This window comes from Myxocyprinus asiaticus, chromosome 33 (assembly GCF_019703515.2).
Source record: "Myxocyprinus asiaticus isolate MX2 ecotype Aquarium Trade chromosome 33, UBuf_Myxa_2, whole genome shotgun sequence".
In the NCBI taxonomy this organism is placed as follows: Eukaryota; Metazoa; Chordata; class Actinopteri; order Cypriniformes; family Catostomidae; genus Myxocyprinus; species Myxocyprinus asiaticus.
This window is the reverse complement of record NC_059376.1, coordinates 11415263-11431462: the sequence shown is the minus strand read 5'-3', so window position 1 is coordinate 11431462 and position 16200 is coordinate 11415263. Positions and strand designations below refer to the sequence as shown.

At 36.1% G+C, this 16200-nt stretch overlaps 1 protein-coding gene and 1 long non-coding RNA gene across 2 annotated transcripts; one reads left to right on the top strand and one right to left on the bottom strand.

The window, feature by feature from the left end:
- Positions 1–147: 147 nt before the first annotated feature.
- LOC127423973 (guanine nucleotide-binding protein subunit alpha-14-like) lies at positions 148–15550 on the bottom strand. The gene is made up of 7 exons (XM_051668712.1): positions 15071–15550; positions 6039–6223; positions 4140–4294; positions 3393–3521; positions 3147–3276; positions 2814–2967; positions 148–1107 (listed from the first exon to the last, which is right to left on the bottom strand). The coding sequence occupies exons 1-7, from the start codon at positions 15189–15191 to the stop codon at positions 917–919; spliced, it is 1065 nt and encodes a 354-aa protein (XP_051524672.1). The 5' UTR covers positions 15192–15550; the 3' UTR covers positions 148–916.
- LOC127423993 (uncharacterized) lies at positions 4318–11999 on the top strand. Its single transcript, XR_007894404.1, has 3 exons — positions 4318–4440; positions 4670–4718; positions 11645–11999. It is a non-coding gene; the product is annotated as an uncharacterized LOC127423993 (long non-coding RNA).
- Positions 15551–16200: the final 650 nt, after the last annotated feature.

Below are 16200 nucleotides of genomic sequence, written 5' to 3'. Positions count from 1 at the left end.
TTAGAATGTGCTGTCACCAGTGTGTGCATTTATCATCCTTTTACAATGGCTTCAAACACACCTTATCCAATAAGATTTTAGAGTTATCGTTTTTTAGGAATATCATTTTAGTAAGTAATAAAATAACACACGCCTGTATAAGCTTTATTTTCCCATTTAATAAATATTATCAAAGACATTACAGTTCAAAGGCACTTCAGGTATTCACTACAACTTGTTCTTAACCATTAGTACACATTCAGTACTGAGGTAAAATAAAGAATTAAACTATAACTCTGTTTAGTGGCTGTGTAAAATAAATATGGAACATTTCTGAAGTTTGCCCTGTGAAATGGTTAATTTTTTTTAATGGAATATGCATTATGTTCAAGATGATAAATATAATTTACAATGTAAAATTTAACAGTAAAACCATCAAATCCTTTTAAAATAGGTAGTAAAGGTTATTTTTATTTTTTTAACCCAGAACAAATTTTTCGCATGTAAACTTTTCCCTCTACTTTGCCATTTAAATGCTCTTATACAAGTTGTCCTTAAGACTTTGATCAATTACAGCAGTAAAATTAGCAATAATGTATTTCGCCTTAAAATCGATTAAGTAGCATCCTTTATAACCTCTACTCACAGAAAGAACAAAACAGCCATAACTACATCGGTTCTGGATGTAGCCTATCCAGATTTTAGAGGTTCTAAATAGGACTAAAAATACAATTTGTTCCTTAGATTAAGGCTTGTTTTCAAGAACCCAGTCCAGATCTACTCCACTGAACCCTTCCCCTAGTTAATTCCTCAAAGTTCTTAGGTAGAATAATGTTATTATAATCTGATGGCTAACTACTCAATGTTGGTTCTGGAAGAATGGCTTTAGAGAGCAGGACTAGAGATTCTCCTTCAGGGAAAAGACTAGATATGGATTTTACACCAGGTTGAACTCTTTTAGATTGTGTCTGAGGATGGTGTCTTTCACAGCAGCGAAGATCAGTCGGATGTTCTCTGTGTCAGTGGCACAGGTGAAGTGTGAGTAGATGGATTTGTCTTTGTCTTCGTTTTGTTCTTGGTACATTTTAAGAATAAATTCCTGCGCTGACTTTGGATCATTCTGGGGACCTAAAAAGAAATCACAAATTATTTAAATATTTAACCACCTGATCCATATCCAGCATTTTATTGAAAATATTGTGAATCAGACCAGTCGATCTCAACCAGTGTGTTTATTCTATACGTTATGCTGGTAAATCTAAATTCTGCTGTTGTTTATGCATTTACAAAACTGTCAATTTTCCTATTGAGCTTATGCCATGTTAATAATTTTGCATATTTGGACCTATGCAGTTCGAATCTGGTACTGTGTTGAGTTACTACTTGTTCAGTAAAACCCATTGAAATAGTACAACTAATTGAGAGCCACTGAATTACACTACATATTATATCTTGCATCAAAAGATAATAATAAAAATGTGGCATGCTCAATCAAAATGAGTCTCAAATTGCAAAGGGCCATTTTTGGAAAAACGTGGAATGTGGCTTTTCTGTTGTTTTTGATAAAACAAAATCTCAGATTTCAAACACGTTTGTTAACTTTAACAAGCTGAATTTTCCCCCATTCATCCTTCATGCAGGTCTTCAGCTGCACAATTGGACGGGGCCTTCGTTGCCATATTTTGCGCTTCATAATGCGCCACACACTCTCAGTTGAAGACAGATCAGGACTGCAGGCAGGTCAATCTAGCACCCGCACTCTCTGCTTACACAGCCATGCACTTGTAATCCGGGCAGTATGTGGTTTGATGTTGTCCTGCTGGAAAACCATTTCTAAATGAGCGTCATCTCCCTCAGATGTCACTATATTAAAAACCGTCATTTGTCTGTAATGGATTTCATGACATTGGATCAGGAATACTTCGGTAAACCTTTGTCAGACAATATAATTCGCCACTGCATCCACAGATGCAAATTAAGTCTTTATTATGCAAAGCAGAAGCCATACATCAACACTGTCCAGAAGTGCCTTTGATTTCTCAGGGCTCGGTCTCATCTGAGATGGAAAGTAGAACAGTGGAATCGTGTTTTGTGGTCCAACGAGTCCACATTTCAAATAGTTTTTGGAAAAAAAACAGCCGTCGTGTTCTCCGGGCCAAAGAAGAAAAGGACCATCCAAGTTATCAGTATCAGGTCCAAAAGTCTGTCATGGTATTGGGGTGCATCAGTGCCCGTGGCAAGTGTAACTCACACATCTATGAGGGCTCCATTAATGCAGAAAGAGATGTACAAATTTTGAAGCAACGTATACTGGCATCCAAACGCCTTCTTTTCCAGGGACGTCTCTGCATTTTCCAGCAGGACAACACCAAACCACATACTGCCCGGACTACAAGTGCATGGCTGTGTAATCAGAGAGTGCGGGTGCTAGACTGACCTGCCTGCAGTCCTGATCTATCTCCAACTGTGAATGTGTGGCGCATTATGAAGCGCAAAATACGGCAACAAAGGCCCCGCACAATTGCACAGCTGAAGACTTGCATAATGGATGAATGGGGGAAAATTCTGCTTCTTAAACTTAACAAACTTGTGTCTTCAGTGCCTAAACACTTAATATGTGGTATTAGAAGAAATGATGATGTTACACAGTGGTAAACACTTGACTGTCACAACTTTTTTGGAGTGATCACTATGTGATCATGTGAAAAGGGAAAACAATTGTTTTTAAATGTATGGTAGTCATTAATTGATCCAAAATAAATGATTTTTGGAACGTGAAAATGTTACGTAATTACATTCCGTCCTTGAAAGCAGTCATCCAATGAATGACTCACCTGTGAATTCTGGGAAGTAGGTGGCCAGGTGAGAATAGACGATCTTCTCTTTCAGGATGTCTGTTTTATTCAGGAAGAGAATCACAGATGACTGCTGGAACCAGGGATACGTGATGATGGTTTTAAACAAAGCTTTACTCTCCTCCATGCGGTTCTGGAATACAAGAGACACAAATAAACAGGATCAGCTTTGTTTTAATTTATTATTAACCAAGATAATCTCCTCAGCTCTTGACCCTCAGAACTAAAATGATAATATAATACAAGCAGAAAACAACAGAGAAAAGCAAACTGATGGCTGTATAAATGAACCAAACTGAAAGTGAAACTGACCTCATTGTCACATTCAGCAAGAACCTGATCGTACTCGCTCAGAGCCACCAGGAAGATGATAGAGGTGACGTTCTCAAAGCAGTGAATCCACTTCCGGCGCTCTGACCTCTGGCCTCCAACGTCCACCATCCTGATGACATCATCAACAATGTGCATGAGGTTGGTTACTTTTGCCAGAATTGCAAACTGTTTTGGATCAACAAGAAAGCCAGTGTTCTTCTGGTAGAGGATGGCTGAGATTCTTACCTGAAAATGACATTCTCCAGATCAAACGGGTACTCGATGATACCTGTGGTTGGAACCCTGGCTCTGAGAATATCCTGCTCCGTCGGGACATACGCTGCATCTGAAATTCGATCTAGGTCACTCAGGTAGCTGTGAAGTGTGAGGTTGGAAATGGAAACAAATACTGTGGTCAAGTCATGGCCAGAGGAGATGGAACTGGTTTTATGGTTGGTGTGAGGATACAACTGTGGTACACAGGAAGTTATACATTACAGTACAACACATTGTGTTGACAGGCATTGACAGAGATGAGAAAACCAATGCTGGATATTTTGAGAAATGCATACGATGAAGGAAAACTACTGTTGAATTCCCAGTAACATTTATAGTGGGGTCCAAAAGTCTCAGACCACCAGTGAAAATGCTTATATTTAGATTTTTGCAATTAAGTAAAAAAAAAAACATTAAGTGGTTTTAATGTTGTGGCTGATCGGTGTATAAATAAATATATTTATATATCATTTGTTTTTTGTTTTCTTATTTTAAATCATAATTATATTTCTTTAACATTTAACATTTTTTCTTTGACATTTTTCAAAATCCTAAATATATATTTCAAGATTTTGATCAGATTTTGAATCCCAGATTTTCAGTGTGGTCTCAGACTTCTAGACCCCACTGTATATGATACAAGTTTGAGTGTTTCTGTACAAACCACAATCATAAATCAAAATAAGTGTAATAATGGTTCAAAATGTTGAGACTGACTATTTGGCAGAGTCTGTTAGCTGGTACTCTCGACGGCGGTCGTAACATTCCTGAATCCCTGTGTCATTCCATAGACTGCGGATGGCGTTCACTTGGGCTGGTTCCAAAGTCATGATCTTATCCACCTCAGTATCATTCACCAATTCACCATGACCCTGTAGAGACGAGCACAACCTATCAGGATTCAGCCATTTCCCCGGGGAACCAATGAGACGGTGCGGTCAAGGACCAGAGTAGAAAAAATCAAAGTGGATGAGAACTTATAAAAAGGAATTGAAACCTTTTAAAAGAAAACAAACAGGTAAATATGTGTAAAAAAGTTATCAAAATTCTAGAGACCACACATAATTCATTGTTTCAGTTATAAAGAAAAGTTTCAGTCATACATTTACAATTATAGTTATAAGTTAGTTTTTCTCAACTACTTTCCACCATAACATATCTGTGCTAAAATATAATGTGTAATGCTACACAAACTGGTACGATCAGACTGAAATCATCATATCTTGTCTACTTTTGGGATTTTTCAGAAGGATATGCAGAGTGGAAGGTGCAACACACAGCCAGAAACAGTATTAGGTTTGATGCACTTTTCCATGTTTACTCTTATCATCAGTTATTCTACTGTTAGTATTTAGTGTAATAGTATCTATCCTTCTTCTTCATTACCTCATGGGCTGACCAAGTAGTCATGAGTGGCGTCAATGGCATGTAAATGTGAGAGGTCATATGTTAATGATTTCAGGAGTCTTTTTGTTGCTATAGCCTAGTGCACACTATACAACTTAGAAAGAGCACAAGAGGAGAGCAATGCACTATGAATCAGGAGCAGGAAATAATTCAAAAATAAATATTAAACATCAAACTGCTACCCACGTCTCCCAAACCAGCTCCCCCCCATTCTGTGCAAAAATGGCCGCAAGGCCTTCTTTTATGTTTGATGACATGTTTTTACTAATAAACCCTGCCATTGTGTGAGTCTGCGAATGCCTTTCGGGATCGTAGCTGCAGTCCAACATGATCACATGGGTTATTGTTTCATCGTGTTGTTGTTTCCAAAAGTCCCGGAACCCTAGGATCGACCACATTATGCTGACTCTCCGACAAGTGGCATCTCCTATCAGACATTTTTGCATCAGCTTTAACATGTCTACCATCCCTTGTGGTGCAACCGGAAGCATGTTGCATCAGCAGCGTGGAAGACCCGGGTTCGGATTCCACGTTAGGAAGTAATAACGTTTGCATAATCAGTGATGGTTGCAATTAGGAGGATGCATTTTTCCCTCTAACATTACATTTTTACTCCAATGATGGTCAAGTTTAAGTTTGGGGTTTGGGTTAGGGGAACAGTTTATAAAATATGCATTCTTCTTCACTGTATTACAGCATGTTCAGCTGAAAACTCACTTTTGGCGCCCCTCTGTGGACATTTCACACATGCCCAACATCTCTTACCACTTTGGCTACTGGGGGAAGTGTTTCACATCTCCGTAAACACAGACTGATTTTAGCTAAAGAAAAGTCAGCCTGCTGTTTTCCGATTTCACTGTGGGATGAGTCTGCTTCAGTCAGGGCTGAATGTTGATGTTGATGCACCCAATCTGTGATCAGACATGTAGTGTGTGTACCAAAATGACCAAAAAGACTGTGAGTCCTAACGTGTGTGCTTGGCTTTATTTTCAGTTAATGGTCTTTATACACAGGGAAGACGTTTTGAGTTCTGAAAGTTACAGGATATTTTTATAGTACATCAATCACTTTTATTTCAAAAGATCAAGGAAAAATACGATTCCTCATGATATGACCCCATGATAGCCATTTTTTGCAGCATTGAAATATTTTCTGACATCTATTACCTGACAGTTTTGTACTTTTGTCTTGGTGTTTTGTGTTCAGTACCTGGTTCTCTGATTGAGCATAAGCAATCTTGAGCATGTCCATAGCTCTGACCATGGACTGCATGGCACTGATTGTGTTCTGGTGGATGAGCTTAATGAAGCCCTTTTTATCTTCATCAGTATATCCAGAGCCATGAATGATCCTCATTTGTTTAATGAAGGTACTCTTGCCACTCTCACCTGTGCCTAAAGACAGAGAAAAGAGAAAATACATCATTTTTTTCTGCACTAACAAAAAAATACCATGGCATTATTATGGTTTATTGATATGGTACCATAGTTTTCTTTGAAGTAGTTTGTAGTACCTTGTAAATACCATTTTATATGAATATACACTACCATGTATATACAGTAAATACCATTTTATATGAATTAGGGCTGTGAATCGATTAAAAATTAAACTAATTAATCTTTCTTTTTTTTTTATTAATCTCGATGAATCATGGTACATGATGCATTACAACAAACATTAAAACAATATAATCATAAATATATTTACTTTATACTTTGTCTCAATGAACCTGCAAAAAATTGGTAAGTCATCATTTATTTTAATTATTTAAATATATAAAAATATGTTAAAATGTTTGTCATATCAAACTTTATTGGCAGGAGAAATTTAAATGTACATTAGCAATACATTATTAGACACCACACATACAGATATGAAACATACTGAATGCTGAAGTTTAATTTGCTGAAGTTTAAAATCTCAAAACTATTATTTTCTCTGAATGGCATTCAGTCCCTACAAGAATACCTGGCTGCAGCTTGCTAAACAGTTAGGTCCTTTAGTCTCTATCGCGCACACGCTGGGTCTCTCTTTCGCGGTTACGATTTTGACACTGGTTCAGATGAATGTGAGTGATTGTTTTCGGGAGTTGTGAAGAGATTCAGCAGCTTGCCTGTTTCTCTGCCACATCTGGTTCACCCCTTGCGGGTGAAGTCTCCATTCTCCATACAGTAAACCTGCTCACATGTTTACTATACATGCATCGTGCGAAATGAATAATCGTGCACTGCTCCACACAATCAGTTTCTGTGCGAGGATGTGCAGTTGAGTCGAGTACGTACCTCCTGAAAATGTATATATGCCAGTTTTAGTAAAGGAAGTAGGGAAAAACATTAGTGAAGTTTCAGGAAGTAAAAAAACAAAAAACTGATATGCATTAATTGTGGTACGTTTTTTTAACATGATAAACAAAAACTATTAATCGCGGAAATTAACACGTTAAATATCCCAGCCCTAATATAATTATACCATGTATATACTGTATCAGTGTACCATAGTATTATCATCTGATACCATTACTGTTTCACCAAAGTACATTTTTGTAAGGGTGTAGGATTTTTTCCCCCCATTAAAATCAACATTACGTCTCACGTATAATTAATGAGAGAAATGTATATCAGCCAGGCTGATATCGGATTCAGCATCAGCCAATAACCATGTCCGCTTAGCCAATTAACAGAGGTGTTCTCCTATGTGTCAAAATCTACAGACAACCATGTAAATGTATAATAAAATATTAAATTTCTATTTTCAAATATGAATTGAATTTACAGTAAATATTGTAAAAAATAAATTTAAGCAATTTAATTTGAATCTCATTTGCTGACCAACTTGGTCTGTATTGGCCATGTAAAAAAAAAAAAATATATATATATATATATATATATATATATTAATCCAACACTACCTATAATTCTATACTTTGCCAATATCCTTGGATAATGTGACTAATACAATTCTTTAATATTAGAACTGACCATTAAACTACAACAATCACTTGATCTTTGTTTTTTTTTGACTGATGAAATAAGACAAATGGTTGGGTGATTCTGGTCCTCTTCTCATGTGTATATTTTTCTCTGAGAGATGAACAAAATTAAATCTGCTTAGTGTTTGGCTACTGCAGCAAACTGAAACAATTATGTTCGACGGATTGAATGTGGGCTTTGCCAGAGTTGTGTTTATATTTTCCAGCTGCTGTGTCTACTCAGAGCAGCTGCAACATGTACATGGCTGAGGATCATTTCAAATTGTCCAATATCACTGAAAATACTGAGGAGCAGTCCTGCGGTGGAACATGCTTGATCTTAAACAGTTTAACTTCAGCATTTTTCTAACTTTTTAAAAAAAATAGCTTGTGTATTGAACTGCAAAAAGGTAAAAAAAAAAAAAAAAAATGGTGATCAATTATAACATTTATCAACAGAGCACTTTAACGAACAGGGCACAAAGTAGGGCCTGAAACTTTTATTTTTCCTTTTTCAACAAATTATCTGTGAAAGGAGGAGCTGAAACTTCAGAAAACTAAATATTAGATCAGCTGGTTTAGTATCTATTTAATTTAAATGAAATTTAAAACTGTTATAAATTGTAAATTAAGCTATCAGTCAAGGGCTAGCTAGTTTGGGTCCAAATGTTGGTTTGTAGTCATTGTTGAACTAATATTTCCCATAAAATAAAAAATAAAAAAGTCTTGATAATTTTTTATTGCTTCTTGGGTAACAGGGCAGACTGATCTCACAGGAAAATCGGCGACAGTAGGTCAATTTTTATTTTTTTAATTTTTTGCTAAAATCAGTCTATGGCCGAATCTGGAACATGTGCATGCGCAAAAGTACTGAGACCAGAACTACTGGAAATACTTTGCCTTCACTCATATATATATATACAGTTGTGCTCAAAATTATGCATACCCTTGGAGAATTGGTAATATATGTACCATTTTTAAAGAAAACATGAGTGAACAGGCAAAACACATTTCTTTTATTTCTTATGGGATTCATATTCAGCTGTAGGTTATAACAGAATGGCACAATCATAAAACAAAACATGGCAACAAAGAAAAAAATGAAATGACCCCTGTTCAAAAGTCTGCATACCCTTAGTTCTTAATACTGTGTATTGCCCCCTTTAGCATCAATGACAGCGTGCAGTCTTTTGTAATAGTTGTCTATGAGGCCCCAAATTCTTGCAGACGATATAGCTGCCCATTCGTCTTGGCAAAATGCCTCCAGGTCATGCAAAGTCTTTGGTCGTCTTGCATGAACCGCACATTTGAGATCTCCCCAGAGTGGCTCGATGATATTAAGGTCAGGAGACTGTGATGGCCACACCTTCACCTTTTTCTGCTGTAACCCCTGGAGGGTCAACTTGGCCTTGTGCTTAGGGTCATTGTCGTGCTGGAAAGTCCAAGAGCGTCCCATGCGCAGCTTTTGTGCAGAAGAATGCAAATTGTCTGCCAGTATTTTCTGATAACATGCTGCATTCATCTTGCCATCAATTTTCACAAGATTCCCCATGCCTTTAGAGCTCACACACCCCCAAAACATCAGTGAGCCACCACCATGCTTCACAGTGGGGATGGTATTCTTTTCACTATAGGCCTTGTTGACCCCTCTCCAAATATAGCGCTTATGGTTGTGACCATAAAGCTTTATTTTGGTCTCGTCACTCCAAATTACAGTGTGCTAGAAGCTGTGAGGCATGTCAAGGTGTTGTTGGGCATATTGTAACTGGGCTTTTTTGTGGCATTTGCGCATTGAAGGCGTCTTTCTGGCAACTCGAAAATGCAGCTCATTTTTGTTCAAGTATCGTCATATTGTGCTCCTTGAAATAACCACACCATCTTTTTCCAGAGCGGCATGTATTTCTCCTGAGGTTACCTGTGGGTTTTTCTTTGTATCCCGAACAATTCTTCTGGCAGTTGTGGCTGAAATCTTTCTTGGTCTACCTGACCTTGGCTTGGTATCAAGAGATCCCCGAATTTTCCACTTCTTAATAAGTGATTGAACAGTACTGACTGGCATTTTCAAGGCTTTGGATATCTTTCTACATCCTTTTCCATCTTTATAAAGTTCCATTACCTTGTTACGCAGGTTTTTTGACAGTTCTTTTCTGCTCCCCATGGCTCAGTATCTAGCCTGCTCAGTGCATCCACGTGAGAGCTAACAAACTCATTGACTATTTATACACAGACACTAATTGCAATTTAAAAAGCCACAGGTGTGGGAAATTAACCTTTAATTGCCATTTAAACCTGTGTGTGTCACCTTGTGTGTCTGTAACAAGGCCAAACATTCAAGGGTATGTAAACTTTTGATCAGGGCCATTTGGGTGATTTCTGTTATCATTATGATTTAAAAAGGAGCCAAACAACTATGTGATAATAAATGGCTTCATATGATCACTATCCTTAAATAAAAGACAGTTTTTTTGCATGATCAGTCATATTTTCAAAATCAATGCCAAAATTTCATAATTTCTGCCAGAGTATGCAAACTTTTGCATATATATATATATATATATATATAATATAAACGTATATAATACATTAACATTTTTATTTATTATCAAAATTCCATCAAATTGAATTGAGTTATCTTTAACAAAATAATAATAATAATTTTATTTTAATTACACAATTCAATTTGATAGAATTTTGTCATAAAATTGAAATGTGTAAATCTTAAAAATAAGCAAAAAAATTAAATTTTCTGAGCGCATCTGATTTTCAGAAACACCTGAATAGTAATGACACTAATGTACTTTAACCCTAACAATGCCAACACTAAAAACATGGTTCTTTCACTTATTTTAGTGCAAATGTAGTATCTCGCTAACCGGAGATCAAAATGGATGTGACATCAAAAGCACAGTGCAGGGAATTTTCGGGGCAAGAACATTTGTCGCACTTGTCCGGAATTTGACCCATTGGGTCCTAATTTGGATGGACAAAAATTTTAAACGTCGAGACCTAATAGAAATCTGAAAGTGGCACCCTGTTTGTGGAAAGTGCCATATTCACTTTCCTTAAACATTAACAAAAATTTCATATTATGTTAGTTTTCAATTATCCAGATAACAAACCGAATATCAAATCCTTAGGAAAATACCTATTAAAGGGTTTTGGTCTTCCAACTAAGCACAAGAGTTCAAAATGACAAATGTGAAATAAAAATTTATTGTATAGAGTACTTGAGGAAAATAAAAAAGAACAAACAGCAGCTATTTCAGCCAGCTGACAGGCTTGAAAGTCACAAAAGACAGTTTAAGGAGGGAAAGATAGAGGCAAAGTGGAGGGGAATGTGTCTCAGTTAGTTTTGTTTAAAGTGCAGCGTGGCAAGATATCTGTCTTGTCCTTGCCAGTAAACAGACCCTGAGTGGAGGTACAGTGTCCACACTAAAGCCATAATTCAACTGCACTTCTCCATGCACTGAAGCAACCATGCTTCTTCAGCAGATACTCCATGAAAAAAAAAAATCATCGTATTATCAATCAACTTTGAGAGCTGTTGTACTGGAGCTGTGGCATTATGACTTGATTGAATAAACTTGAACTTCAAAGTATGTGCTTCAGAAGACTTGAAATATTGTAGGAGTCATATGGACTATTTTTTTTTTATGCTTTTATGGTTCTGTCCTTTTGGAGATTGACAGCCCCTGTCCCCATTCACTTTTATTAAATGTAAAAGAGCAACATGAACATTCTTAAAACCTTCCCCTTGTGTGTTCCACAGAAGAAAGAGAGTCATATGGATTTGAAACGACATGAGGGTGAGTGAATTATGACTGAATTTTCTCTCTTTTTTTTTTAGGGTGAACCGTCACTTTAAGGATGATTTACTGACTAGAAGACAAGGACATTGGAGCATGGCATTAACTCTCACAGGCATTGCCTTATAGCCACATATGTTTACATAGGAAGCCAATAACATTTGTTTAAGCATCTGCCTCACTCTCTCTCTCTCAAACTCTCTACCCAGTTGGAGTCATTGCTTTTGAACTTAATTGACATTAATTGAAATGTATTTGCCTTGAAAATAACAGGATTAATGCCATCTGCAATCTGAAAATGAAGCATAATGTAAATGAATGAGCAGATTAGTCAGTGTAGTGTTTATATGTATTCTAACAATTTTACCTCATTGGACAATTTACCATCAAACAATAATCCAAGAAGGCAACAGTTCTTACTTACTATATATATATATATATATATATATATATATGTGTGTGTGTGTGTGTGTGTGTGTGTGTGTGTGTGATATGTACATGTGTGTATATATGTACATATGTGTGTATAAATATACTCAGTGTATGTGTGTATATATATATATATCATGTATATATATATATATATATATATATATATAATATAAGATAATTTTGCATAACCTGGCAGAAATTGTGAAATTTTGGCATTGATTTTGAAAATATGACTGATCATGCAAAAAAAAAAACCTGTCTTTTATCATGGAGAGTGATCATATGAAGCCATTTATTATCACATAGTTGTTTGGCTCCTTTTTAAATCATAATGATAACAGAAATCACCCAAATGGCCCTGATCAAAAGTTTACATACCCTTGAATGTTTGGCCTTGTTACAGACACACAATGTGACACACACAGGTTTAAATGGCAATTAAAGGTTAATTTCCCACACCTGTGGCTTTTTAAATTGCAATTAGTGTCTGTGTGTAAATAGTCAATGAGTTTGTTAGCTCTCACGTGGATGCACTGAGCAGGCTAGATACTGAGCCATGGGGAGCAGAAAAGAACTGTCAAAAGACCTGCGTAACAAGGTAATGGAACTTTATAAAGATGGAAAAGGATATAAAAAGATATCCAAAGCCTTGAAAATGCCAGTCAGTACTGTTCAATCACTTATTAAGAAGTGGAAAATTCAGGGATCTCTTGATACCAAGTCAAGGTCAGGTAGACCAAGAAAGATTTCAGCCACAACTGCCAGAAGAATTGTTCAGGATACAAAGAAAAACCCACAGGTAACCTCAGGAGAAATACAGGCTGCTCTGGAAAAAGATGGTGTAGTTGTTTCAAGGAGCACCTGCATGAGTGCATGATCAGTCATATTTTCAAAATCAAAGCCAAAATTTCACAATTTCTGCCAGGGTATGCAATCTTTTGAGCACAACTGTGTATATACAGTATATTTATATAGTCTACATATATATTGTATATGTAAACTGTATTATGTAATTATAAATATATACTGCATACAGTATATACTGTATATATAAATTGGCAGTGTGGCAAAAAGTAAAGTTTGGCCTCTGCTTCTTGGAATTTAAAAAATCTCCATGCAACCATTCTCCTCTTTGCATGAATTAGCATTCTGAGAATGTCCTAGTGACATTGCAATGCTTTACACAAATGAAAATGACCATATTTGAATGAACGCACCCTGAAACAAAGAGTCCTTTGAGATTTCTCAGTTCCAGAAAAATGTTCAGTTGAAAAGGACATTTATACAGTACATTTGACCATAATGTCTTTTTAGGTGGCAGGATCAGAATGAGCTATTTTTAGGTGAATATCGTCCATATAAGTTAAACTTTGTTTACATTTAATTTAGATGGAAAAAGCATTACAGAGCACAGCCACAGACAGACATAATATCAGATTATCCACTTTCACAAGTAGAGAATTGAACCAAGAATATATCCTGCAGACTGCATTTCAGGATCTTCCTACCACTGCATTCAAAAAAAAAAAAAAAAAAAAAAAAAAAGTGACATGCATGGACCTACTTCTTGATCTAACCCAAAAAGCATAATTTAGTCATTTTGAATAATATTTCTGACCATTTAATTTAAATGTTACCATGTTACCACATGAAGCACTTTTTTTTAGGTACCTGACAACATTTTTACAAAGTTTTGTCATAAATTGATGTTCCATATAAGCATACTACTATACAGCTCCATAATGTGTTTCAATAGCCTTCATATGCGTATTGCACTGGTCACACCTGAAAGAACTGACACTATTACAAAATAATGCACAAACACACACCAACACACACCCAGCAAAGCACAATGCAAATATTTTGTTTTACATACCATAACACACATCATTATGCACTAGGATTGCGCTTTATATTATTATAGAAAACTGGAATTATTGCTTTGCCAGTTCCCATTAAAAGTATTGTGAAATGAATGCTTATTTTGACCTTTACGTTTGGTCTGTCCCAAGGGTCAAGCTCTTAATGTGGTCAGCATGATAATGAATCTACTGGGGGTTGGGTTCACCTCACACACTTTTTTGCACAGCTGTGTATGAACGACTACATTGTTACAAGTAAATTACACTCAGCTGTACATGCATAGCAACTGGCAAGCCTTCAGTCTTCTATGACAAAGGCGCCTTCTTAAAGGTATAGCTCACCCGAAAATGAAAATCATTTACTCATTTACTCATGTTGTTCCAAACCCGTGTGACTTTCGATCTTTCATAGAACACAAAAGGAGATGTTCAGGCAGTATCAATCACCATTCACTTTTATTGCATCTTTCATGCGCAACATGGATCAACTTGAGGATGAGTAAATTATCAAGGAATTTTCATTTTGGTGTATGCTATCCCTTTAAGATAGCTGCATAGTTGGAAAATAAACATGCATGAAAAAAATAATAATAATTTGTCGTTTCTCCATATGATATTGATTGTGTTACAGTAAAACTCTGCTTTGAGGACTTGTGTGTACTCAAGGTTGGTGAAGGAGGGAATGCTGTTGAGAAAAGTTTGTTTAGAGTTGACTGCAGGTTCGCTTTGCATGCTTTTGCATAGCATGGACAGAGATTATGATAGTGCGGCCAAGAACTGCTGTTTAAAACGGTGCCACTGCAGTTAAACCACACATATATTTAGATATCTATATCGATATATTTCATTCCCCCTTTAAAAGTATTTGGACACTTAAGCCACGCTTAATGCTTTATCAGACATCTCAGTTGTTTGATTTGAGTTTTTCTATTAATTTAATAGGGGTGGGTCTGTTAAAGATTTAAACAGATAACAAAATATCAAACCAAGTGGCATCTGCAAACAAATGATGCTAGAGCTTTCCTCAGAACTAACTTCACTTTATCAGACCATTTTTGCAATTATTTTTATTTTTATTGGATGTATGAAGGCAGCATTGTAACCAATGGTGTAGTTTATTGCAATAACTCTATGGACATAGTCTTATTATGCATGCTTAAATAAATGTCTTACCCAACAGCAGCAGTTTGAGTTCTCTACGGGAGTCTTTCTTGTCCTTCCTAAGTTGTTTTTCAATCTCCTGATTTATCCTCTGCCGTTCCTTCTCCTCCGCAGACATGCAACATCCAGCCATTATTTTCTCTTTCACACACACACACACACACACACACACACACACACACACACACACACACACACACACACACACACACACACACACAGGGCTCAGTCCTTGTTTAAAACAACACAATCTTCAGCACACCAGTACAGCTTTGATGAGATATATTATGTTCTCCTTTGCTCCACACTACAATCTGAGAGGTCAAGAAAGGGCTCCTCCTTTAAAAGTCCACTGTACATAATATCCAGCTATTTAGGAGAACATCTAGCTGGATTCAACTCTGTTCAGTGAGAATCCACTAGGATGGCATGGCAGGACGCAGACGCAGCAGCTCATAACGAGGTGAGTGAGCGCAAATACACTTCTGGCTGTGCTCCTTCCTCGTGAGAGTGATGCCTTCTGTACTGCTGTAACTCACATCAGGGTGGGGCATCCTGTCCTATACCGCACCCATCACCTGCACCTGTATGCAACAATGATGCCAAAATAAAATATTTATTTATTTATTTAAAAAGAATCTTATTAATAAAGAAATATATATATATATATATATATATATATATATATATATATATATATATATATATATATATATATATTATTTTGTTATAGTGTTTGGTGCATAAAAAAACATTTATGCACCAAATTTTTGTTTTTATTTTTCAGCTTAATCTAGCTCTTACTGTCATTTGTCACCTAATGAAGTCAGGATGGTTCACATCAAATAATATTTTTGGCTGAAATGAAACCAGTTAATTTAGATGTTACCACATGTAGTTACCTAACAAATCATTTTTAAATGTTTATATTATATTATATTATACTACATGCTACCACACTTTGCTACAATGCGACACACACTGAAAAAAAAAAATTACAAGCAAGATTTACACATTTTTAAGTTTTTGCACACTGTTTTTCGGAATAAATTTTAATGCCAAAAAATTAAGTAAATCTACTTAATTTTATGACATTATTGATTGAAGTGAGAGTAAATTAAACTTAAACATTTCAGTAACTT

Excerpts from the sequence above, each read along its gene's own strand:
- LOC127423973 (XM_051668712.1), bottom strand. The coding sequence starts at position 15,191 with ATGGCTGGATGTTGCATGTCTGCGGAGGAGAAGGAACGGCAGAGGATA. Across the intron at positions 6,224-15,070 it reads ACTCAAACTGCTGCTGTTGG|GCACAGGTGAGAGTGGCAAG; the intron begins GTAAGACATTTA and ends CTCTGTCTTTAG. Across the intron at positions 4,295-6,038 it reads ATGCTCAATCAGAGAACCAG|GGTCATGGTGAATTGGTGAA; the intron begins GTACTGAACACA and ends TCGTCTCTACAG.